Genomic DNA, 23652 nt, shown 5'->3' on the forward strand with positions numbered 1-23652 from the left:
TGATGTCTTATGCTACTCTATTGTGTCAGGTGGAGATTATTGAGCTGCAGCTCCTTTCTAGGCCAGTGGTGTCACCTTTGTAACGCTTTCAACTTGACTAGTTTCCATAACAACCGACAACACAGCCGGACTCTGCATGTAATGCTTCCACGAGTTAGGACACAAACTAGTAAATGGGGTTAGTTGGTGTTATTTTTAATTATATTTAACAAGGGTTCTTAGGCGTGTATTGGTGTGAATTAGCAAACGGGGACTGTTTGTTTTTTGCATGCCAATTTAAATTCGTTTTGTTTTGCTAAAGAGTTAGCATTAGCTTCACACTTCAGGAGCTGACGCTAGCTGTTAACGTATGTGGCTTTACAGCGATTGCTGCTGTTTAAAAAAAAAAAAAGTGTGTGATAATAGACAGTTGGCGTAATTTATTTGTGCATAGTGTTTATAATTCGTACTGGAAAACGTACCTTTCGAACAAGTATCACTGGCGTTTGGGTTATAAATGTCGTCCGGCGGCGGCCCTGGAGATGTTGTCCAACAGGTCAACCAGCTGTGGTCCATGTTGGACGACCTTTGCCAGAACGACCCAGAAGGTTACCGGAGCTTCGTGGAGAAACAGATGAAATCTGGCATGGAGTACAACGCTCCACCTCAGCTCGACTCGTGTATACGCACTGAGATGTTGGTAAGTTTTGACCCGCACTGACGGCGCAGGTGTATCTCATTCGCGATTGCCAACAAGCGTTTAACGATGACGTCACACGCACGCCCGCCAACGTTTTTCAAGAAAAATAATCTGAGACCTTGAGGGCTCATAGTTTCCTCCCAACATTTTCGTTACAATAATATGTTATATGTGCCCTAATCCTAATCCTAACAGGGCATCCTGATTAATATTATGTGTGTGAAATATGAGTAAAGTAGCAAAATCCACCCATTTTTATCTATCTCAGCAGGCGGCCATTTTTCCACTTGCTGTCGACTGAAAATGACATCACAGTTGCTAGGTAACAACCAATCACAGCTCAGCTTCAGAAAACAGTTGAGATGTGATTGGTTCTTTTTTTAAAGTTGTGTCAATCATAACTAGGAGTCCGTTGGCGACAGACTGCCAACCTCTGGAGATTATGCTCATTGCACATTCAAACAGCACAAATGGCCAACTCGTAATATAGGGTACATAGTGGATAGGAAGTGATCCATCCATCCATCCTACCTGGAGAACACTTGTGCAAGCAAGGGGGAGATCATCCCTTAAGAGGACACATGTTAAAGAAAATGGATGGATGTGCTCACATATAGCAAAATTAAGTAGCTGCTCAGGTAGATAGATGTCCAATGTTCCCACATAATACAATGAAAAATATAAATGTATACTATGGATGATCGCCAAATATACAGCCTCCTGTTTATAATAAAAGCAAGTTCTAATAATAAGGGCTGGTCCCTTTAAATTGTGCCATGTTCCTTCAGTTTGTATTTAGTTTTCTTTACAGTTCAAAATGGTCTCTCTCTGTGCCTCCACCAGGAACCCGATGGAGGTTCACTGTACATTAACATATGCAGCTGGAAGCGTATACCCGCATCAAAGGATCCCAGCAAGCCATTGCCTGTGTATGCTGGAAGCCTGGAAGCACATACAGATGAAGGTCAGAGCTCTAAAAACAAAACTGTGATTACTTCGCATACACACAGCCTTAAAATTATGGCTATAATTAGTTAGGCATTAGTTTACGGTTATTGTCCATTTACTTGATTATTCTGAATTCTTCATGTGTCATTTTGATTGTTTATGTATTGTATATACAGTTGAGTAAAGTATAGGTGATGCAACATCCACATCCCCATGTGTATGATTTTCCAGGTGCTTACACCGTGCTGGACATAGCATTTAACCCCGAAGTGCTGCAGGGTTGTAAGACAGACCAGGCCGGGATGGACCAAGTCTACATGTTGGCTCTGAGCTTCGCCCAGCAGCAGCACGGGCTCAAGTTATCTCAGCAGTATAATGTTGTTAGCTTTTGCCCCAAAAACGCCCCGGAGGATTTGCGCCGCCGCCTCGGCTTCCAGCAGCAGCGGCGGACCGCAGACAGTCAGTCAGATGCAGGTAGGGTAATAAGTCAGCATCCTGACAAGCCGCTGCAGGCCTTTTTGGTGTCCGAGCTCATCTTTCACTTCCCACCGTCATCGATAGCAATCAGGACACTCTTATTTACAGCCAGTCAGAGCCCGGACTCCCTCCTGCAGCAGATCAACTCCCTGCGGCTGGCCAAAGACGACACGGGGCCGCCGGCTGATATCGTCTGTCGGCCCGCCGTTCGCAAGAAGGGCTTGATCGAGGTAATCTCCTCCACCACGTTCGAGCGGCCCGAGAAGCCCGAGTATCGACTTGAGGTGAAGGCCCACGCCGAGGGATTTCCCTCCAAGCTGGAGCTGACCGTGGAGCTGCCCAAGATTAGCTCCATGTCAGAGTGGCAGCTCAAGATGTCCAAGGTTAGGCCTGATTACTCGTCCAGCAGGGACTGCTTATGAACGATATCATTCAAATGTTGTTTTTCTGCGCAGGATGACGTCTTGTTAGAGGTGGAAGACATCTACTACTTGCTTCTGGACTTCCCAAAAGCTGTAAATGAAAACAGCGCGGTTGCCATCTTTAACAAGCGGAGTCGAAGGCTTACGGTAACCGCGGATATTTTGTGACATCCCCGGACTGGAAAGCCAAAGTAAAATACTGAAAAAGGTAGCTTCTCGGACAGAAAATTAATACAGTTGGGTCGAGGCACATGTTAGCTTAAGCTAATGGTGCTAGCTTCTTAGAAGCGACACACCCTTGATTGCTTGGTTAAAGATGAAGTTGACAACGTAGTGGCGTGAGGCGAGTATTTGTTGTTGATGTGCAGAAATGGGCACAAACAGATGGGGAAGCTGATTGGCTAACTAGACTCACCAATATGACTCAAAGCTGTGCACTAGTGTTTTTTGGGTGTGCGGTCCCAAGTTTGAAAGGCACCGCTACATGTCTAGATACAGTACATCTAATTGCCATGTGCTCTGGGTAATAATAATAATAAATAAATATGGCTTTTATGCAGTTGTAGGACCCAACAATATTGGAGAGCCACATTTCTTTTCTATATGCGGAATCATGCCCTTTCTGTTGTTCATGTTGTGTTTTAACTTCTGTAACTTTATAATGTTAAAAACTGAGCGCTTTTTTTCCTCATCTTGCTTTTAAACTTCAGAATGGGCAGAGATTGGAGTCGCATGCACAGTAATAAAACTGCTGCAAGACAAAAAAAAAGGATCTTGTTTTTTTACGAGTCTTGGCGTAAACCATAATATTAAAGACTTTTTTTTTCTCGGTCATATAGTAATATGAGTGTTTGCCTTTTTCACTAACCCTTCCAATTCCATTCCTTCAAATTTCATTTTGCCCCATACTACTTTTACACACAACGCCCATATTTTGTCAGAATGAACGAACACGTAGTTTAGCGTCCGCCATGTCAAAGACACCTGAAAACATTCTGGAAGTATGGTTAAAAACACAAATTTTGTAAGTGTTCTACACACACAAAATGTATTCCTCCTCTGGGCTATAATAGAATCCTGTAAATAAAATCCAATACTAACAAAGGGGGAAAAAAGTAAATATTAAAAGGGACTGACAGGTTTCCACAACCTAAAATGTTATTTTGCCGTTTTGTGGGCTGAGTGACTGCCGCAAACATGCCTCTCTATTAAGTAATTAGCGGGCTTTGTTTGTTAATGGAGCGTAGGTGTAATGGCTCAGAGCTGTTGCTACCAGGCCCCGCCATTACCGTCCATCTCCGGAATAATTGACAGCCAAATGATCCATGCGATAATTAATATTTATTAAAACACTGTTGGAAAGTGAAGAGTGGCAAACATCCACTATTTGGCAATCTGGAACTTGTGGAAAATGGCAGTGAACATCCATCCGTCTTCTATCAATACTACAGTTATTGTAATTCTATTTATTATGGACCATTACTATCAAATTAATTGATTTCTTGTCCATGTTTATGAGGTGTAAACAGTGTCTAGCGAGCATTCCTTGACATGAAACATTTCCACACTTTATTCCAGTCCATTGGTCCCGAGAGTTTTCAGTCAAGTTCTGCTCCAGTGAACATAAACTTTTTTTAAAGTTTTTTTTTGGGGGTGGGGGGGGGGGGCGTCTACCTCCTCTCCCCATGGTCTTCCTCCACCCATGCTACAATCTTCCCTTCCCAGCCAGGCACCACTGCGCCATCCTGGAATACCTGCAAAATAAATTGGTGGATTACCATGAATTCATTTTTTTCCTCAAAATTCCGTACCGTTTCCCAGATCTGTGTCCCCGTGGTTTCCAGTCAATTATTTTGACTTCATGCTTGGTTTGTGATCTGTCATGTACAATCAGCTATGGGACCTATAGCTATATACACTTACACAGGTGTTTGCATTCCAGTCCAGTTAAGATTAAAAACATCTCAAGGATGATCAGTGGAAAACAAAACACATTGTCACTATGGTGTGACATGAAATGTCCGCATAAAAAGATGTGGAAAAAGAGAAGCACTGGGATGAACTGTATAATTAAAAAAACCAAAGACTTCAACTCGGATGAACCATGAAACGCTATTATTAGCACATCGCTCTATTGCTTCCTTGTTTTATTTCCGGCGGTTTAGTTTCCCACCCACCTCTTCTTTCACGGTGCCAAATTCCGGATCGAGCGCTTTGAAGTGATATCTGAAGCTGCCTTGCCGGTCCACGGCGGCCTTGAAGTCTCGCAGCGTCACCTCGCCCAGCCTGGGAGGACACGCCGCCAAACACTAGCTGACTAGAATTCATTCAATATATATATATATATATATATTTGTTTTTGTTTTTATTTCCCCCTCCCCACCTTTTGGGTATATTGATGAGAAAGGGGGTGAGAGAGCGATCGGTGAAGTAGAGCACTTTAGTGGACACGGCAGCATCCAAACCCGGGCTGCTGTGAGAGTGTGCCATTTCTACAAACAAAACAACAAAAAGCATACAACAAAAAAAAGGCTTTTAAGCCATTAACGTCCTACACAGCAGAAATGATCAAACAGAAAAAAATTAGAACAAATTTTAGTGTGCCTCACTTGAACTCGGTGGCCATGAATCCCGGTCTGAAGAGTTGGCTCTGCGGCCGGGCGATTTAAATTCTTCCTGGAAGACAATTCCGTTAATTCACGGGAAATGCTCCTGTCATTCTTGACCTGAGTTCATTCAAGACTTCCCTATTTAGCAAGAAAAGAAATTCGATTGAACTTTATGTTCATTGTATTAAATACCGTAGATGCTGCTGGTAGAAAAACATATTCCCTTATTTTTTGCTATAAATTATCTGCAAGCAGACAATCCACATGCAAACGACAAAATATGTGAGCTTGCTGACAGGGTGGAAAATGACAGAGTGGACATTTGGTTAATGTTGGCTGAACACATGATGGACCTTTACCTAGCAATGTGATTCAGTTAGAAAAGCTGTTTTCAAGGGTTTACATATTTAAAAAAGGTTTTTATGACAACTTACATTTCACTACGACAGAGTGGACATACTACCATAATATGAAGAAAATTACAAAATAATTGTATTCATTCTTCAACTAGCCACTGTTACAGCTGCCATGGAAGAGATTTTAAAAAAAAAGTTCAATGAGTGATTCTTAAAGGGTGACAGGGTAGACTTATTTTCCTTGTATGGACAGCTTATGTGCACATTTTTGGTTCGGTCTCATTACCCTGCAACATTTTCATGATGACTAAGTCATTCTTGATGAGTACACCAAAGGCACTTTACAGTGTTTTTGCCTACCCCTCTGTTCTGCCGGCGCTGGGCGTCTGAGTGCAGGCGGTCCATGAGGCTTGACACGCCCTGCTCCAGGGTGTCCAAGGTGTGATGCTGGGGGTCGTGGCCGGAAAAGTTGTCTCGTAAACTACGCAGGGCCTCCCTTACCAGCTGCAACTCCTCACCCTGTGATATCGAACGATGACTCTGCAGTTTCTGGCAACATGCTGGGAATGTATAGGAAAAAGCGCACGTGTACTTACGGGTGCACTGTGCTGGAATGCTGGAGGAGAGCTGCTGTAAACAGCTTCACTCCTGAATGACTGTCATAAGGAAGACAATAATACTACAATAGTACAATGTGGTTCCAAATATCATACATCAATAGAGTATTTATTGTAAATAGATCATGTTGTTGTTTTAATCCATTACCCGATTGTGGCTAACGTCATGTGCTTTGTGCTGAGCCTCGTCGTGCTTTTGCTGCTGCAGCAACCTGTCCTTCCTCCCGAGTTGCTGCTATGGCAACAACAAAAAAAAGGAAAAGACATGCATATGCAAAACACACCTTGAGGTTGCATTACGAGCGTCAATGTTAGGACACAAGACCTCATATTCGCCAAGCAATTTGTTGCGTTCGCTCAGCTTGTCTTTGAGCACCGCCTGCAAAGTACGTGATACAGAATATCATCTTCAGACTGCCATTGTGGGCCCACCGGGTCAAGTCATTCGAAAACTCTTCATTGGTCTTACGTTTTCCCCTTCAAGCTGATCTTTGGTCATGTTGCTCCTCAGTAGCTCCTGCTTTAGCTGCAGTACGACGTCCTCCTGCACGGACAGACGCTGCTGCAGGGCATCCTAATAAGCGAAAGGGTCACCACAAGGAGGTCAGTATTCACTCAGCATCCAAATACATTAAGGCCCGGCTGATATGCATTTTTTGAGGCCGGAAAAAAAATACAGATTACCAATTAATCTGACGATTATTTAAAAAGATATATAATGCATCAAATTACACCTCCTCCAATTCCTTTTCAATGGGTGTCACTTACACACAAACTTTCACTATTAAGATTCTCTGCTTTGAATGACAAGTCCCCATAGTAAGACATTATCAACAAATTTCATGAAGTATACAAGGTTATTGTATAGGTTTATCTGTCAATAATAAAACCATTCTTACTTGTTTACAACTGCTGTAAAAACTTTTCTTTTATATATTTTTATCTTGTGTTATTTTAGTAAGTCTTGGGACTTACTGTGGAAATGTGTGTTAAGACAAAAAGAAAAATCTTTGGATGTTTGCATCCTTCAATTTTGAGAAAAGAACATCTTTGAATCCTTGAAATATCAACTTTAAATATAACATAAATATACAAAATAAAACAATAACAAAGTGAAATAAAAATAGAATTAAAAAATGGTAAGAACAAATACGACTGTTCCTGTGCGTTTTGGCCACTTGGGGGCAGTGTGGTGCCGCGCATCCAAGGTTTACACTTAAAAGTACAAAATAAAGTTGCAATTGAATTCTATTAAAGTAACTCGTTTTTCACACATTGGGAAGAATTTGTGCCTTTGTGTAATGTCATATTACCTGTGGGTATGTGGTCCCACAGCATTTGTGTGTGAATATTTGTTATTTGAAGGAAAAACACTCCCGAATTCGATGCTAACTTCCTGTTAGCATTTGAACGGGATCCTCCCTTCGCTTTTAGCATTAGTGCTAGGCTAGCGATATTTTGAAAACGGTACATGTTTTGTATTATGTATACAGTGGTAATTATTTTGTTTTTAGTGTTACTTTTAACTCCAACTGAGGTGTCATTAAACAGCTTAAAGGACGCTTAGGGACAACAGAACCAGAACAACATACACTACACACTTGCTAGTTGCTAATGCTACACAAGCAAAATGGTGCTTTCAGGGTACTTTGACAGCGTCGGGAACTTCGATTTTCTTCGATAACGTTTTAAGGGAAAAATACAATCGCCCAATTGGCCGATTGTTTTGGCAGATGTTTGAAGGCCAATTATCGGCTGATTAATCGGTCGGGCCCTAAAATAAATCATCTTCAGAGCAGAGGTTTGTTTACCTTTATGGCCTGAATATGGCGTACATCCTGCTTGTGTCTCAGGAGTTCCCGCTAAATTAGACAAATGAAGAGAGACATTTAAAAAAAAGAAAAAGGCAGCCAAAAAGTTGATTACATTCACCCGGCATACTTTGAGATCAAGGGCCTCCCCCATGCTTTGGTCCAGGCGGCTGCGCGTGAGAACCTTCAGAGGGAAACAGTAAGAGCATCCTAATTCGACAATGTCAGAGCTACAATGGGGAGACGCTGACAGGGAGGCCCGCGAGATCAGTGAGATTAATTTGTGCTCTCCAGACGAGAGCGACGGCGGCAGAACATCAACACAAAAAAAAGGGCTGAGAGTTCACACGAAGCGGCGAATGTGGCGGCCCGCTGCTGCGTTTTCACGGGTTAGCAGAAATGTGAGGGACGGGTCACGCTACCAGCTGCTGCTCGCCGTTCGCCCGGTTGTCTCCGAAGCTCACGGATCCACCCAGGTTGTCGTCTGGGAGGGAGCCATTGAGGAGCAAAGCCTGTGGACAAACACACTAATTGTCATTTATGTCGAACATCCTTCCATTTTTTTAATATTGCTTAACAGGGTCATCGTCACAGGGAGAGCACTGGACTACACGCCAGTCGATCACAGGCCACAATGAGACAAAATATTCCCACTTCACATTCACAACAATTAACAACTTAGAGTTGAAAATAACATGTTTTTAGAATGTGGAAGGAAGAGTAAATAAATAAATGAATACTATTTGTTAAACCTACAAACATAGACAAATGTCCACAAAAAACACTTTTGAAAAAGTTGCTTATTTACCTGGAGGCGGAACACCATCCTCCTGGCCTCATGCATTTCCTTCTCCAGCTGTTCCTGGTGGACATCCAGCTGCTCCTCCCAGGACTTCTCTTCCTCTGGCACATCATACCCGAGGGAGGGGCACAACCCACAGAGAGACACCTCCTCTGAAATCACCCAGTGCCAACTTGAGTACTTGTTAACTTATTATTAGCTAATTTAGCATGTTTTTGTCACTCAGTTCATTATGTTAGCAAAGCTCTGGAAACACATTTGTTTTTCTTCTTTGAAACCATTTTTTTTCATTGTGGCAAGTTATAAAAAAAAATCCATCCAATAAAATACATATAAAGTGTCTTTTTCAGTTGTTATCATTATCTAATTTAGTATTTTTGGGGTTTCTCATTTAATAACGTTTGCAAAGATATTGTGAGCGCTAGCTAGCTAGCATATGAAAAGAAAAATCCATCTAAACAGAAAAAACAAACAAACATTTCAGTTGTTACCATTAGCAAAGTTAGCATTTTTAAAAATCAGTTCATATGGTTGGCAGAGCTATGGAAACAATTTTTTTTCTTCTCTGGAACAATTTTGTCTCGTGGCAAGTTATCCCCCAAAAAATTCCATCTAATAAAATACATACAAAGTGTCTTTTTTCAGTAATTATCATTAGCTAATTTAGCATTTGTTTGTTTGTTTGTGTCTCAGTTAATAACGTTTGCAAAACTATTACTGATAAGTGTGTTTTAAAGGTGAGTGCTAGCTATTTTATGAAAAGAAAAATCCATCTAACCTGAACAAAAATCAAATTAAATACTAACTTTTAGGTGTTACCATTTGCTAATTTAGCATTTTTGATAATCAGTTCATATGGTTGGCAAAGCTATGGAAACATATTTTTGAGCCAAAGCTTTTATTATTTCCTATTTTAGCATTTGCATAATACATAAATGAATTAAAGTGTGCAGATTGCTAAAGATGTATTTTGCTAATCAAACTTGCTCTGACCACCCAAACAGAGGATGGACATCATTGATGGTCGTGTGAGGACAAATTTCAAATCTGGTTCCTGAAATAGTCCCATGCCTAATATAATTGAAGTTACATGGATTAGCACTACTGATTCTGAAGGTCGTGGGCAGATTAAAGTGACATAGCAACAGGCTGAAAATCTGATTGGACAAAATATACCATTCACATACACACAGTGGAAGCGGAAGAGCAAATATAATGTTACGAAATGCAGACTGTTAGGAATAAATGAATACAAATTTGAAAAAATTATGAAAAATATGAAAATTTAGGTTGTAGTTCTGAGCTTCCTATAACAGGCCAGCATAGAAGGCCTTGGTGACCCTGACACTGTTACTGAAAGACTGTTAACCATTGCATGTCCTATATTACGAGATGTGGAGTCAACCAACCTGCCAGGAGCTTCTTGTCCGTCAGCTCGGATTTGTCATGGCCTGGTCCTGCCCGCTGCTCCTCGGGCTGATCACGGATGGTTTCCTGTCCGGGCGTGTCGCTGGAGCGGGTGACAACATACTCCTCTTTGGGTGAGCGCACAGGGCTGGCTGAGCTGAGGCTGAAACAGATGGCGAGCGCAGGCAGCACTGTGACTGTTTGCGCCTCCTGCCAGATGAGCGGCCATAAATAGAGCCATGTGCATAAAATGTTGCTATAGGTTTTTAACGGCTCTCGGATGGGCACGGAAATTATGAATCAAACCCATCTGGGTTGTGATTGCAAATGTTTCTATTTTTAAATACAGTAAAATACTCAAAGTACAACGTCTGTTTTAGAGTGCCTCGTTGCAGTTTTGAAAGACCCACAATGATTGATGAATAGATCGATTGAAGGATAGACGGATGTTGGATAGACGGACGGATGGATGGATAATGGATGGTTGATGAATGGATGTATGTATGGATGGATGGACGGACCGATGGATTGATAGATGGATTATGGATGGATGGGAGACATGTACAGATGTTTGATGGATGGATTGATTGAAGGATAGATGGATGGTTGGATAGATGGATGGATTTAAGGATGGATGAATGCATGGATGGTTGGACGGCCGGATGGATGAATGATGGCTGGATTGATGGATAGAAGACAGATGATGGATGGATGGACGGACGGATTGATTGATGGATGGATTGAATGACAGATGAAAGCATAGATGGATGGATGTATGTATGTATGGATGGATGGATGGATGATATGTACAGATGATTGATGAATGGATGGATTGAAGGATAGATGGATGGTTGGATAGACGGACGGATGGATGGATAATGGATGGATGGACGGACGGACTGATTGATGGATGGATTGAATGACAGATGAAAGCATAGATGGATGGACAGAGGGATGGATTGATGGACAGATGATGGATGGATGATGGATGGATGGATGGATCGATTGAAGGATAGATGGTTGGTTGGATAGATGGACGGATGGATGGATAATGGATGGCTGGATGACCACAGGAGGTTTTAAACTGATATAGTTTCACAGCTCAAACCTGTAGTTATGTTTAGGCAAAGAAAGAAAGATGCTCGACGAAGTAGCATCCATTTTTCCAGGTCGTAGTGGAAACGCCCACAACATTCCAGAGTTAAGACAACGGCTTGATTTTTCATGATTTTAAATCCTCGTTTTATGGTTGACATAGTTTGACCCTGAAATGTATTCAATCACTTTACCACCTACAGAAAAGATTGGAAGTCAATCAACATCATGGAATTTATGGACTTGACAATATCACGGGCACCGGCTGCAACATGATCACTACGAAAGGCATGCACGCATGACGCCGGAAATTCTTCACATACTTTTGCTAGCTCGTGAGTCACGGTGCTCCTTGAAGTTTCGCAGTGGACGGTGGTCATGCGTTTAGTGCATGTCCATTGTGTTGTGTCCGCTTGCCTTGGAGAGCATCTAAAGCATCACGACGGACGAGGGAGGCAAGCTGTCATCTTCGCTTTGCTTTGTTTTGACAGGAATAAGATGACGCTACTGTAAACTATGAACTGTGGTATTTTGTCTAGCAGGGAGATTATTTTTACCGCCGTATGTGTAGTGAAAACAACTCTGTGGGAAAGAGAGGAGAATATATTTTTTTTAGACTCTCTTTACTCCCCAGGCTAAGCAGAGCGGGAACAAAACTGCAGGCTTAAGAGTAGCGTAGGATAAAACCACAGAACATCCAGAGGCATTGCATTAGTGGCGTAAAACATGTTGCATGATTTAGATTCAAGCTGAAGAGATTTTCTTTTATGTTTTGGGCGGGTGGCTTAGCTAATCGCATTATTTCCACTCTAAAATGGGCATCGGACTTTATATGCATTTTTATCAGCTTGCTCTTTAGTGTTACTTCCCAGTCGGTCAGTTTACAATAAACAATGCTGATCAAAGTCAAATTAGGTATTTCCTTATAAACAGTGATGCTGCGTATAAGTAAATAATAGGATGGGCACAAACTATGCCATACTAAAGTGAGGCTATTGTAAAATGCTAATTAAAGAAGCTAACAGTTCAGGCAACCATTTTAAGTGATTCTTGGGTCTTTTCAAAATAGGGGGAAAAAAAGCCTTGAACTTGAAGACAGAATTCCTGTAATAACAACGAGATTCCAGTACAATGGGACAGATGCTAACATTAGCATGCTAAGATATCTTGCTGTTAGTTAATCAGAATGAGAATTATGATTCTTGTGGAAAGCTCATCATTCATTGCAGCAAGGTATAAACACACAATAATGTAAGGTGCATGCTACCAGTCAAAAGTGTGCTAAAAACAACAACAACAACAAATAGCTAATTAGCAATGTAGCTAAATACTGAGCAGACAGTCTTATTCAAACTATTGACAAAAACTACACTTAATTTTTTTGATATTCCATATGGTAAATTGCATTTATTCATGACATGGCATAATTAAAATTTCAATTTATTTTGATTGAGGGTATGTTTATACAAATAATAACCAAGCCAGTGGTGGCTAAGCATTGTGGAAGTGCTGCATGAAATGCACTTTCCAACTTCTATCCAATAAGTACTTCATTTTTAGTTAATGAAAACATCATAAGGTTGTCATATAGTGCACATTTGACTCTGTAGAGTTGGAACACACATCCTTTTATTGAGTTATAAACTCAGATGCAACATTTACAAATACCTCTTGTCACTTAAAGGTTACTTCGCTGCACCATTTGAATTAGAAATAAATGCACCTGTATAATACGCTTGACAAAAAGAGATACCATGTTACATGTTGCCATTTTTTGTCCCAGCCTTACATTTTGGGCCAACTTCTCGCAGTAAGGCGGTAGGTTACCCCTCCCCAAAAAAAAGTCATCAAGTGAGTAAGTGCCTTATCAGAAGCTGCAGTGATTATGCCCGAGTGTTTCTCCAAAGGGGATCAGAGCAAGCAGCCTCCTCCTAATCTCCGTCTGAGCTGATGACATGATGACACTATCAACATGCCTTCAATCAGCATGCACCTAAACTGCCTCCTCCAGTCATCCACCTCCTAGCGGCTGCAGACGCTCGATAAACAAACTTGTTTTTAAGATGGCGGGCTGCTTTGTAACAGGGGAGGCGAAACGTGACCGAGGATAAATTGGGACCTTCAATTTCAGATTAGGATTTACATGAGATTAGCAGCAGATCAGCATCAGCGCGTGTGATGGGGTGAAAAGTGTGAAAGCACTTTTGTGGTACTTTGGTATGGAATTGGGTTGGGCATTAGACTGTATTTCCTACACTATCAACTATTTTTGATGGGATGGTTCTGAACTCCTGTTTTCACACTAGTGTCATATCATGAGTATAGCTCAACTTCATAGGTTAACATATCTGTCTCATATTCATATTAAAGATTGGGGGTGGCAGGCAGCAGGTAGCCCCAATGACCACATTAGTAGTCTGCGGGCCTATTTTAAATATGGATCACCATTAACGGGACATTGTGTTTTTCTTGGAATGGTGTAGAAGTGAGTGGAAACACTATAGCAAAATAACAGAGTAACAAAAGTGTTGTATATTGATATTTACTTTTCCCAATAAAAATTTCACCAACATGATCAGTGTCTTACTCACATTAATATTAATAATTAATGATAGCGTTCAATAACATTATTAAAGTATTTCAGCAAATGTGTTATTTCAGAAGTAACTGGTAGCCCTTTGCAGTAACCAAAATGTCGCCCGCAGTTTCAGAAAGTTTGGTGAAACCTTGGGCTAGCTATAGCATAACCTAACGTTAGCTCTCTGAAAACTAGGCTATCAATTCATAGCAAAACTATTGTTGTCCCTTTATCCTTTCTTTAGATAGATAGAAATATTGCTATCTATCTATCTATCTATCTATCTATCTATCTATCTATCTATCTATCTATCTATCTATCTATCTATCTATCTATCTTGTAGGCCTAATCACAACATGTACACTCAAACTGCAAGTGAAGGCGGTAATGAGGCAAAAGAGAGGGTGGTTGCTAGGCAACAGCATCCGGCCTCACTGAGACACACCCACAGCCATCGCACGGTCATAAACAGGCAGACAATAAGCAGCCTGCTTAAGTTGTCACCGTCGGCTCGTTGCGCGACATGGATGATGTGATTCGCCGTCAGTACGTCACTGATGACAAAGAGGATACGTGTCTGCTTCCTGTCAGGTTCATGCTCATGATGCTAATGCTAACATTCAGCCTGCTTGGTGGTAATAAACAAAAGAAGAATGGCGCTTACCATTTCATCTGTTTGGCCCCCATGGTTGGAGTTGGCGCTGCGGTTAGCCGGATCCCCGCGTCCGGGTGATGCCCCGATTCTCAGTCAGGACCATAACAGCCACGCAGGGAGGGGGGCGAGGCAAACCAGATGGATTTCCACGTTTCACACTCGCTATGGAAAAGAACAGCGGCGGCTGTGGCGGCGACGTGGTCCAAATCCTCTCATATTCATACAAATCCCAAATCAAAAAGCCCTGGAAATCCTCCTTGCGTCCTCGCCTGGCTGGATGGTGCCAAGCTGCGGGGGGGGGGGGGGGGGGGGGGATCACAGACAGAAGAGAAATTGGTGCTCAGCAGCACCAGTCACTGTGCTATGCCTGCCCTCTCATTGCAAACACGCACACAATGCATTTGTGTCTCCAACTACTGATGCAGCTCCTCATTAGCATGTATTCTCTCGTCCTCCCTCTTTTCTCTTTCTGTGGCTTTGTTATTCCTTCTTTTCTGTCAGTGCAGGACGTTGTCAGACATGGCTCTTTTCTGTCTGGGTGTGTTTACCCCTCCCCCTTTCTCATCTTCGTTCCTCCTCTCCTTGCTGCTGCTTCTCCACTTTCATGACGGAGAGGAGGAGGGAATTTGCAACCCTGCATAGTTTCTGAAAAGATTCATGGAAATCTATGCGGTGAAGATATTTGGAGCACAACATGTGTGCTGAAGTCAACGGCTGGATGGGTATATTTATGCAGCCTAAGTATAGTGTTACGTGGGGGGGGGGGGGGGGGGGGCAGCCATTCTTTTATAGAAGCCTTCAATTATATGGCTAGCTTCAGATTAGCCAAAGCATGGGTTTTCAAACTTTTTGGATGCAAGGACCCCCTTTAATCTTAACACCAATTAAAAATAACTACCAAGTGCATCCTAAATTCTGAGCTATTTTTACCCAAAATATTCATGACCTGTTAAATGGAAAGGAACTAGACAAAATTTAAACAGAGCGGAGCAAGTTTTTAAAAGCAACCACAATTGCCAATTTAACGATATGGTCGCTAAATTGAATGACTTTTCCAACCACTGCAGTCACTATTTTGTTTAAAAAAAAAAAGCGACGAGCAAATTACATTTCTCATTAAGAACAGACAACCCGAGCTGAGTCATTTTTACATTGTTTTCTGTACGAGGAGCCTGAGAGGACATCGTGGAGCCAATCAGGCTGAATAATGCCAGAGGCATGCATGGTGCCCATACATATACGTTGTGATTTAGCCAAATGTTGTCAACTTTCAAGCCACAAATATTTTGCAGAGATTACATTACCTTGCCTCTACAACTCTACAAGAGAAAAAAGAAACAGAGAGAAAGAAAAAGTAAATAAAAAAAGAAAAAGAAAATGGATTGCTATGCTTAAAAAAAGTCATAGAGTCAGAAATTGTACTTATTTTGACATTAGAATGCATCTGGTTAGCAATATGACCAATACAATATATATATATATATATATATATATATATATATATATATATATATATATATATATATATATATATATATAAATTACGTATACTTATTTTTCACTAAGCAGATTCCAATAATAGTTTTACCTTATTGTTGTATTCACTGTGGTTAACTTACTTTTTTTTATGACAATGAAAGTTTTAAGATGGCACCAGATGAGACATCTTTGATATTGAATGTGCACCCTGAAGTTAAAGTTAATTTACACTTTCATTTATTTTGTGGTTCTCTAATATTATACTCACTTAAGCATGGTTGCTGGCATCATTTAAAAGAAAAGTGAGGAAATGTTGGTAAAAGAAAAATGAAAGAACAAAAGCACACAGATGTGAGCAGATGGCTAACGCTCGTGATCCACTTCCTCTTACTTCTTCTGATGTGACTTAATTATTATATTAGGCTGAGGCCCAAATTTGGGTAGGAAATTAACAGACTGTGTGAAAAGGTGAAACGTAATTGATTGAGAGAATCTGGAGAAAAGCAGCTGCTTCATGTCTGGACCAAATTATTACATTTTCATCATGTTCGACTGTGCCGATATTAATTCTGGAAAATGCAGATGTACAATAAAGACGTACAAAATAATTTATGATTTATTAGGGCAAATCTTCCAATAAAACAAAATCCTTATTGAAAGGATAGAACACCCGTGTCCTGACCAATCACAATTGAGATGACATAGCGCGGATGCGTTTGCTTTAAACCACAGGAGCGCGTTAAACGGGCGGTTACCTTTCTTTACGCTCATTGGCTCAAATTACGATTGACACTTTGTCCAGCCATTAGGTGACACGCTTTTACTTTCACAGAAGCATACGTAATGACGTGTACGGAAGTCAGCCAAATCCGCGAGCGATGTGAATTTAATCGAAGCCTTTTTTTTTTCCTTTTGTCAAATAAAAGTTGACGTTTTGCACAAGAGCCACGTTTATGGTGCTTTTTTCAGGTAACATCGTCGTAAAACACGCGTGAGTAACATAATTTGTTGTTTGGAGTGTTTTTAGTCAACAGTGTTAGCTACGTAAATCGCTAACGACATTTAACATTTTACGACAGCTCGCTTCGTCTCTGTTCTTTTAACCAGCTTGTGTGATTAAAACCTTTTGTTCCTGTGTCAGGTTATCATCATGTCAAAGCAGACTCTGGGGAAGACTCTGCTGCGGAATGTAATCCGCCACACTGATGCTCACAATAAGGTAGGAGACAAAAGCACAGACGAGTAGTCTTCTTCATACCTTGATTTATGCCGTGAAATTAATTGTGCAAACAAAGTTAATTGCTGTTTATTGAAAACAAAAACACAGTCAAATCACTCACACGTTGGACACTTAATGGCAAGGGAACGGGAAGGCATTTGCAGATATTGTCACCCTGTGGTGTTTTGTAAGCAATTCAATACAATTAATTTTATGGCATACATTCTTTTATTATTATTATCATTATTATTCGTCAGATTGAACTCCGCTCTACCACATATCTGTTTTCTCTATTGCAAGCTACAAAAAGGCAAAGAAAAAGAAAAACACTTTATGAACCACATGTTAAATTGCCTTGTTCACTTACTGCAGATCCAGGAAGAGTCTGAGATGTGGAAGTTGCGGGGCTGGGAGGTCCAAATGTCCAACAACAGTGACATGAGTGCCACCAAAACAATCAGGTATAAGAGCTGCTTCACTGTAAACCGCATGGACACCAAAACCATGGCAGAATGTTTTGACTGTTCTTTATTTTTTTGTATTATTCTAGAGGTCAAATGCACTGCGATCGATTGTCCTATCAATCCAGAGCTTCTTCTGAGCACGACGATAGAGAGGCTCGTTACTGGACGCGTAAACTCTACGATTTTGAGGACAACGATCCAGACAGGTAACCAATCGGACCCAGCATTTATTTCCCGTGCTTTTAACATAGAACCCAACAAATTAACCTCACACGCAGTAGCAAGGAATCCCGGAATTAGATGATTAGAGGATGTCAGCATCTGGTGAAGAAATAATTATTGGCTGGGGACAATCACTTTCAATATAACGGGGAGGGAGAAGTGAGTGTTGTTAAACCTCACACCACCTGTGCCAACACTTTATACACAGGTTGCTCTGACACTAATTCAGAAGCTGGAAAATGTAATTCCATATGAAGTGGGTTACAGAATTGGAGGATGAAGTTGATTTGATTGGCCGGCTGATTTATCGGACGATATTAGCTATTAATAAAAAAAAAATAATTGTGTATTTTTTAAGTTACAGGAATTGTATTCTTCCGAATATTGGGATCGGCATAAAAAAAAAAAAAAACTATATCAATTTAACAACTCACTTCTACAGTCAATTGTGATGAAATTAATTCTAATTGAGAAGGTGGAAAGGCGACAAAATCTTCTATAATGGCTCTGGTACGACTTTGCACGGCGGAAAATTGCTGGGTCAAATTTGGCGTGTGACAGACAATCGCTACAGAATGGAGGATAGGATCTAGACGCTGCTTATTTCCGCCCTGACGTTTTAACAGATCGGACAGTGCCCATGTGTCAAGGAACCCCTGATGCTGTGACATGATTTAATATTAATAATTAAAGTTTCAGTGGTTAATATTTCATAATAATTCATGGTTCATTTTCCTTTATTTTAGCATAAGCCTAACCTATAAGACTAAAATATGGACGTGCAATAATTTTTGTATTGTTTATTTGTGTACAGATTATTATGTTTTTTTAAATACATAAAAAGAGGATCTTGTAAAAATAATAATAATAATAAATCACATACTGTACACTCGCACCAGGAAGACACCTGCGTACAATTCTGAAATCCTGCTTTTGCTGCTTACCGTGTCAAAGTCAAACGTGGATACATTTTGACAGCTCTCTGCGAAAGAGACCTGTGTGCAGTGACTCCCTAATTGTGGTAAGCGAAATGTACGCAAAATGAATACTTTAATATTGATTTAATATTTAAGAGCTGTTTGTTATTAAACATTTAGTTATATATATTTTCTATTTCAATTTTCTCTGCAGTGCATTTTAATGGAATCATTTTACGTAGTTTTTGTTTTGTTATATTGGCGTTAGTAATGTTTGACATAATGTTACAGCAATATTATATACTTTCTACCTCATTTTTTGATGGACATTTATCTCTTATAGGCTTTATTGTTATTAAAAAAAAAACAGTTAGTGGATTCCTGTATTATCATGAGATGAAGCAAAAGTGTTTTTGTTTGCAGATGGGGACACAGTGGCTTCAAGGAGCTGTACCCTGAAGAGTTTGAAAGTGACAGGTAAACTACACGCTATTGCCATGAACGGACATTGGACAAAGTGTAATTCACACTAAATTAGAAGGGGGCGCACCAAAGACTTTATCATTTTCTTCCCCCATCACCCCCTCTTGCCTGCTCATGTTTGTTTTAAGACTGGAGAGATTGCACCGGCGGGGATTCTTTTCACAAAATTAATAACGCTCCGTTTGCTACCAACACAAGGAGCGCCCTTTTTTGACATATTAACAACACTCATCAGGCTCTTCATTATTATATTATGATAGCCACTGGAAATTAATTGAAGTGATGTTTAATTGTGTTGATTGCATGGATGTAGAGCTGCTTTAGGATATTGTAGATAGCCAGAATATTAGGAACAACGCTTAATTTGCAACAAATAGCATCTTTCACATTGGGGTCTGCATTTTTTATATTTTAGTTTTTTAACGTGAAACCGTCTGTAGTTATAGTGATTATTGCTTTGAGTGGGGACATTGTGCGGATGTACCTACCTCCTGTCTTACTTTGCACACAAAATGGCTGCCAACTGTTTGGCTTGTGCTCTCTTCCCAGTGACAAAAGCAGCACGGCAAAGGAGGGGGGTCACAAAAGTAAAGCATCCAAGTCGAAACGCTCCAAAAAGAAGAAGAAAAAGAAAAAGAAGAAGGAAGAGGAGTCGAAGAGGAAGAGGGCAGACAGCAGCGATGACAGCAACAGGTCGAAAAGTCGCCATAAAAGTAAGAAAAGGGAGAGGAAAGATGAGGACCAACGGAGGCGCAAAAGGAAAAACGCCGACTCGCACAAACATTCGGACTCAAAGAAGCGCAGGAGAGACTGGAAAGTGGCGGGCGAGGAGAGCACCGATGAAAATTCCGAAGAGTGATATTAACATGGGAATATCGAACTGGATCGCAGGAGAAAAATAAACAACCTTTTCATATTTTTTTTTTAGAGATGTTCTCGGTGTTTCTTAATGTCACACAAACCTTATTGGCAGCAACAAAACTGAGTGTACAGTATCCATATTTATATCAACACCAAATCCTCCCTTGTGTAGAGTGCTGATTTGTCCCCTCTTTTCCCATAATTATAAGGAAGAAGAAAAAAAAACACTCCCTGGGGTTCAATTAAACCCTGGTTAAGAACCACTGCAATAGGATAATCTATTCTAAGAAGTAGGGGTGTTAGGCGATTACATTTTCTAATCGTAATTAATCCCATGACTTCAATAATTAACTCGCAAATTCTATCTGTTCAATAAAATATTTTTGTCCAAATTGTCATACTCTTAACATCAAAGTTGAAAAGAAAGTTAAACTAATAGAAATATGGCTGCATCTTTTAGTCATTGATACAGTAATTTATAAAATTGAGTAAAAAAAAAAAAAGATACTGTAAAGTGTAATGTTGATTGTTGTTGGTAATTTTTCTGCTACTATTTTATTTGTAAGACGGCTCAGTGCATTTTCTTTTCATATTAAGATCTAATCTTTAACAGGAAGTATTTTTTTTAAACTCCTGTCTCCACAAATATGTGCATTATTATAAAATGTATTACTGCTAAATTTTGTGTCTGCTACGTTGCGACTGGAATTCCCCCAGTACAGGCTTTCCAAGTAAGGGGCTGTCATTAATCGCGCATTAAAAAGTGAGTGGCATTAAAGTAACTTTAATTCAAAATTAACGCATTCATTTTGACAATCCTACTAAAAAGATGTGTTAGTGAAAAGTCCTAGCCTAGTTTAAATACGTGAACATACAGTAAATGATCAGAGGCGGCAAATCCAGGTCCAGAATGTAAAAACCCTGCCACAGTTTGGCTTTGGCCCCTGATTCTACCTAGCTAGCGAGAATAAACTCCCTAGCTCGCAGGCTAGCTCCCTAGCAGGTAAATGAGCACAATGGGAGCTAGCTAGCTAGCACCTGGGGCTAAAGCCAAACTGGCAGGGTTTTTCCTTTCTGGAACTGGATTTGCCACCTCGTTAAATGATTAGGCCGTCATTGCCAATTATCCTGTTTTGCCCCTTATCTTTTCAATGGCCATTGGTTTCTCCCCATCAAGAGAGAGAAATTTATTGACATGCTTGTTAAATACCACTCACGCAGTTGTAGGTGCACTGCCGCACTCTTGCGCGCTGCACGGCCTGACCCGCGATGGAGCACTTTTGCTTAATGTCTCAGAAAAGGGCTAAATGACGCCATTAACTGCCGTGAACCTTCAAATTGAACGCTTGCCACTGTAATGAACGGCGCCAGTGAAAGCATATTCTCACGCACACCGCCACGGGTCACTCGTTCCCTCCTCGTGCCGCACCTCGCAGAATGTAACACTGTGGTCAGGAGACGTGGGCGAGAGGCGTCTGGCTGCTTTTTTTTTATTATATATATATATTTTTTAAGTCAATCACTTGCCAGGATGCTGGAGGGAAAAAAAAAAGTGCTGAAAATATAAGAGAAGAACCGCGAGTGGGCCAAAAGGCTAAAATGTTCTCGCCGAACAAATGAGAGTGGGCTGTGCTGAGTGGAAAAGGTGGAACAAAATTTAAATGTGTATTGACAGGCAAGGTCAAGGTTAAAAGGAGGCATTTAGAAGGAGCGGGACGAAGTGCATTTAAGTCCCTTTTGGAGATAAACAAAAATGGATTGACTTGAGGCCTTCAGCAATGTGAGGCCAAATAATCTCTATGCGGATCACGCTTTATACACTACTCCTAGGTTGTAAAATGAAGTGTACTGTCAAGACCAAATCTTAATTTCATGTATTTTTGGTAATTATTGTGTAAAGGCAGAAGCATTCACACATATCAACTTATCCACTATTTTATTTCTTGCACTTTTTTGACGCGTTCCTCCTTCCACATTTTTCAACCGCTTCGCACCGTTCCAACTTCAACATGTTCCAAAAATCTACGCCAAGTGTGCTTCTATGTTTTCCCAAAATTCACCTTTTTGTCAACAAAAAATTCACCATTCATTTCCAATGCTACAGTCAATGTTACACGTTTATATCATTCCCATTTAAAATTCAAAACCTTCGGCTCATTCACTTCACCTTGGGAAGGATTTCCAACATTCCAAAAATTCATACATGCAAAAAAATTGCACATATTTCATGGTAATTTTACTAAATTTTCACCCCAAAATTTCACAAATTTATATATCTTCATTGATCACTAACCCCCCCCCCCCCCCCCATATTCATTCACTGATTCACACCATTTCTACATACTCCCAAAATTCTGGAAAAAAAAAAATCAAATATTTGCCCAAATTCCCCACCAAAATTTCACTATTAGTTTTCAATGACGTTCAATTTAACAAATTCAAATAATTCCTATATGAAATTTAATTTAATCATTCAGTTCATTTAATTTACCTTAGCAATAATTTTCAACATGCCAAAACATTCCTCCTTACCAAAACGTCAACATTTTTGCCATTAAAATACCCACAAAAAAAAGTGATTCAAAAATTACAATATTTTTGGTTTTTAATCCTCTGATTTCTAAATTTTTTGACCGATTCAAACTGTTCCAACTTAAAACTGCAATTTGTCTTTCAAAATTTCAAAATAAAAGCCAGAGTTGCATTTTTGTTTTGTTTTCCCCCTCTAATTTCAACATTTTTGGATCAATTCAAACCATTCCAACTTCAACATGATCAGCTCATTCCACAATTTTCAATTCAGCCTCTCAGCCTTCACGTGGAAAGCATACTCTAGTTGACTCATTATTTTTGACAATGATTTCCATATCAAAAATGATTCATAGACCTTCTCATTACAGGTAGGTAGGTGCAGTTTTTACATTTTATGAATGTCTGGTTCATTTCATGACAGTGTTAGATTATGCTAACAAAACTTTTGCTGAAGACGTCAAAACCTGCCGTAAACAAATGCGCTCTAATGCATTTTATAACTGGCTGTGATTGGACTCGTCCGACACATTAACCCACATTAAAAATTTAACGAGCTCCTCAGCAAGCTCACCGGGTCAAGACACATTTTGTGCAGCCTCAGAAGCAAGAAAAAGCGCTGACGACACACAAAGCATCTGCTTTATTGGGAAGGTTTGATTTGCCCCGTAAAACGACTGTCCTCCTGTCGAAGCACATTTCCACGCTGCTTTGAATGAATAATGGCCGCTAATACAGCAACGGACAGAATTATCTCTCCAACATGACAAACATTCAACGGCGCGTTGACACATACATGCAATAATGCTCACTTTGGATGATTTATTTATGTTGTGTTACATGTTCTGCCTCAATTCTTGCTGTTTTTGTCTATTTCTTCACAATAATTCATTGTTGTATCAAGGCCCGCCCATCTGGTAGCGGCAAAAATATGGTTTGATGTGATTGTACAGTAGTTTGTAGTTAACAACCCTCTCTTCACTTCACTTTAACTCATTCGCTGCCATTGACGGCTATAGACG

General features: G+C 40.3%; 3 protein-coding genes across 7 annotated transcripts; 2 read left to right on the top strand and 1 right to left on the bottom strand.

Annotated features, from left to right (window-relative positions):
• The first annotated feature begins 41 nt into the window (after window positions 1–41).
• On the top strand, window positions 42–3256 carry pih1d2 (PIH1 domain containing 2). The gene is made up of 5 exons (XM_086080110.1): window positions 42–679; window positions 1523–1643; window positions 1859–2101; window positions 2213–2487; window positions 2560–3256. The coding sequence occupies exons 1-5, from the start codon at window positions 497–499 to the stop codon at window positions 2692–2694; spliced, it is 957 nt and encodes a 318-aa protein (XP_085936236.1). The 5' UTR covers window positions 42–496; the 3' UTR covers window positions 2695–3256.
• Window positions 3257–3852: 596 nt separating this feature from the next.
• dixdc1a (DIX domain containing 1a) lies at window positions 3853–15056 on the bottom strand. 4 transcript variants are annotated; one of them, XM_086081543.1, is made up of 16 exons: window positions 14849–15054; window positions 14466–14744; window positions 10131–10291; window positions 8728–8873; window positions 8342–8431; window positions 8050–8103; window positions 7920–7970; window positions 6578–6682; window positions 6434–6487; window positions 6257–6343; window positions 6088–6147; window positions 5852–6010; window positions 5136–5202; window positions 4910–5018; window positions 4704–4812; window positions 3853–4280 (listed from the first exon to the last, which is right to left on the bottom strand). In XM_086081543.1, exons 2-16 carry the CDS (start codon window positions 14486–14488, stop codon window positions 4197–4199), a joined length of 1359 nt encoding a protein of 452 aa, XP_085937669.1. In that variant the 5' UTR covers window positions 14489–14744; window positions 14849–15054; the 3' UTR covers window positions 3853–4196. The 4 variants fall into 4 exon arrangements, 3 of the variants coding, with proteins under 3 accessions (XP_085937669.1, XP_085937671.1, XP_085937670.1); XR_015095654.1 differs by having other exon boundaries at window positions 5136–5198; window positions 14466–15056; XM_086081545.1 differs by having other exon boundaries at window positions 8728–8822; window positions 14466–15056.
• A 1729-nt stretch (window positions 15057–16785) lies between these two features.
• Window positions 16786–20621, top strand: nkapd1 (NKAP domain containing 1). Of its 2 annotated transcripts, none has more exons than XM_086080817.1 (6): window positions 16786–16904; window positions 17077–17154; window positions 17527–17615; window positions 17705–17824; window positions 19181–19234; window positions 19790–20621. In XM_086080817.1, exons 2-6 carry the CDS (start codon window positions 17086–17088, stop codon window positions 20097–20099), a joined length of 642 nt encoding a protein of 213 aa, XP_085936943.1. In that variant the 5' UTR covers window positions 16786–16904; window positions 17077–17085; the 3' UTR covers window positions 20100–20621. The 2 variants fall into 2 exon arrangements, with proteins under 2 accessions (XP_085936943.1, XP_085936942.1); XM_086080816.1 differs by having other exon boundaries at window positions 16794–16926.
• Window positions 20622–23652: the final 3031 nt, after the last annotated feature.

The sequence above is a fragment of the Leptonotus elevatus genome, chromosome 7, assembly GCF_054856555.1.
Source record: "Leptonotus elevatus isolate MCC_2025b chromosome 7, RoL_Lele_1.0, whole genome shotgun sequence".
Lineage (NCBI taxonomy): Eukaryota > Metazoa > Chordata > Actinopteri > Syngnathiformes > Syngnathidae > Leptonotus > Leptonotus elevatus.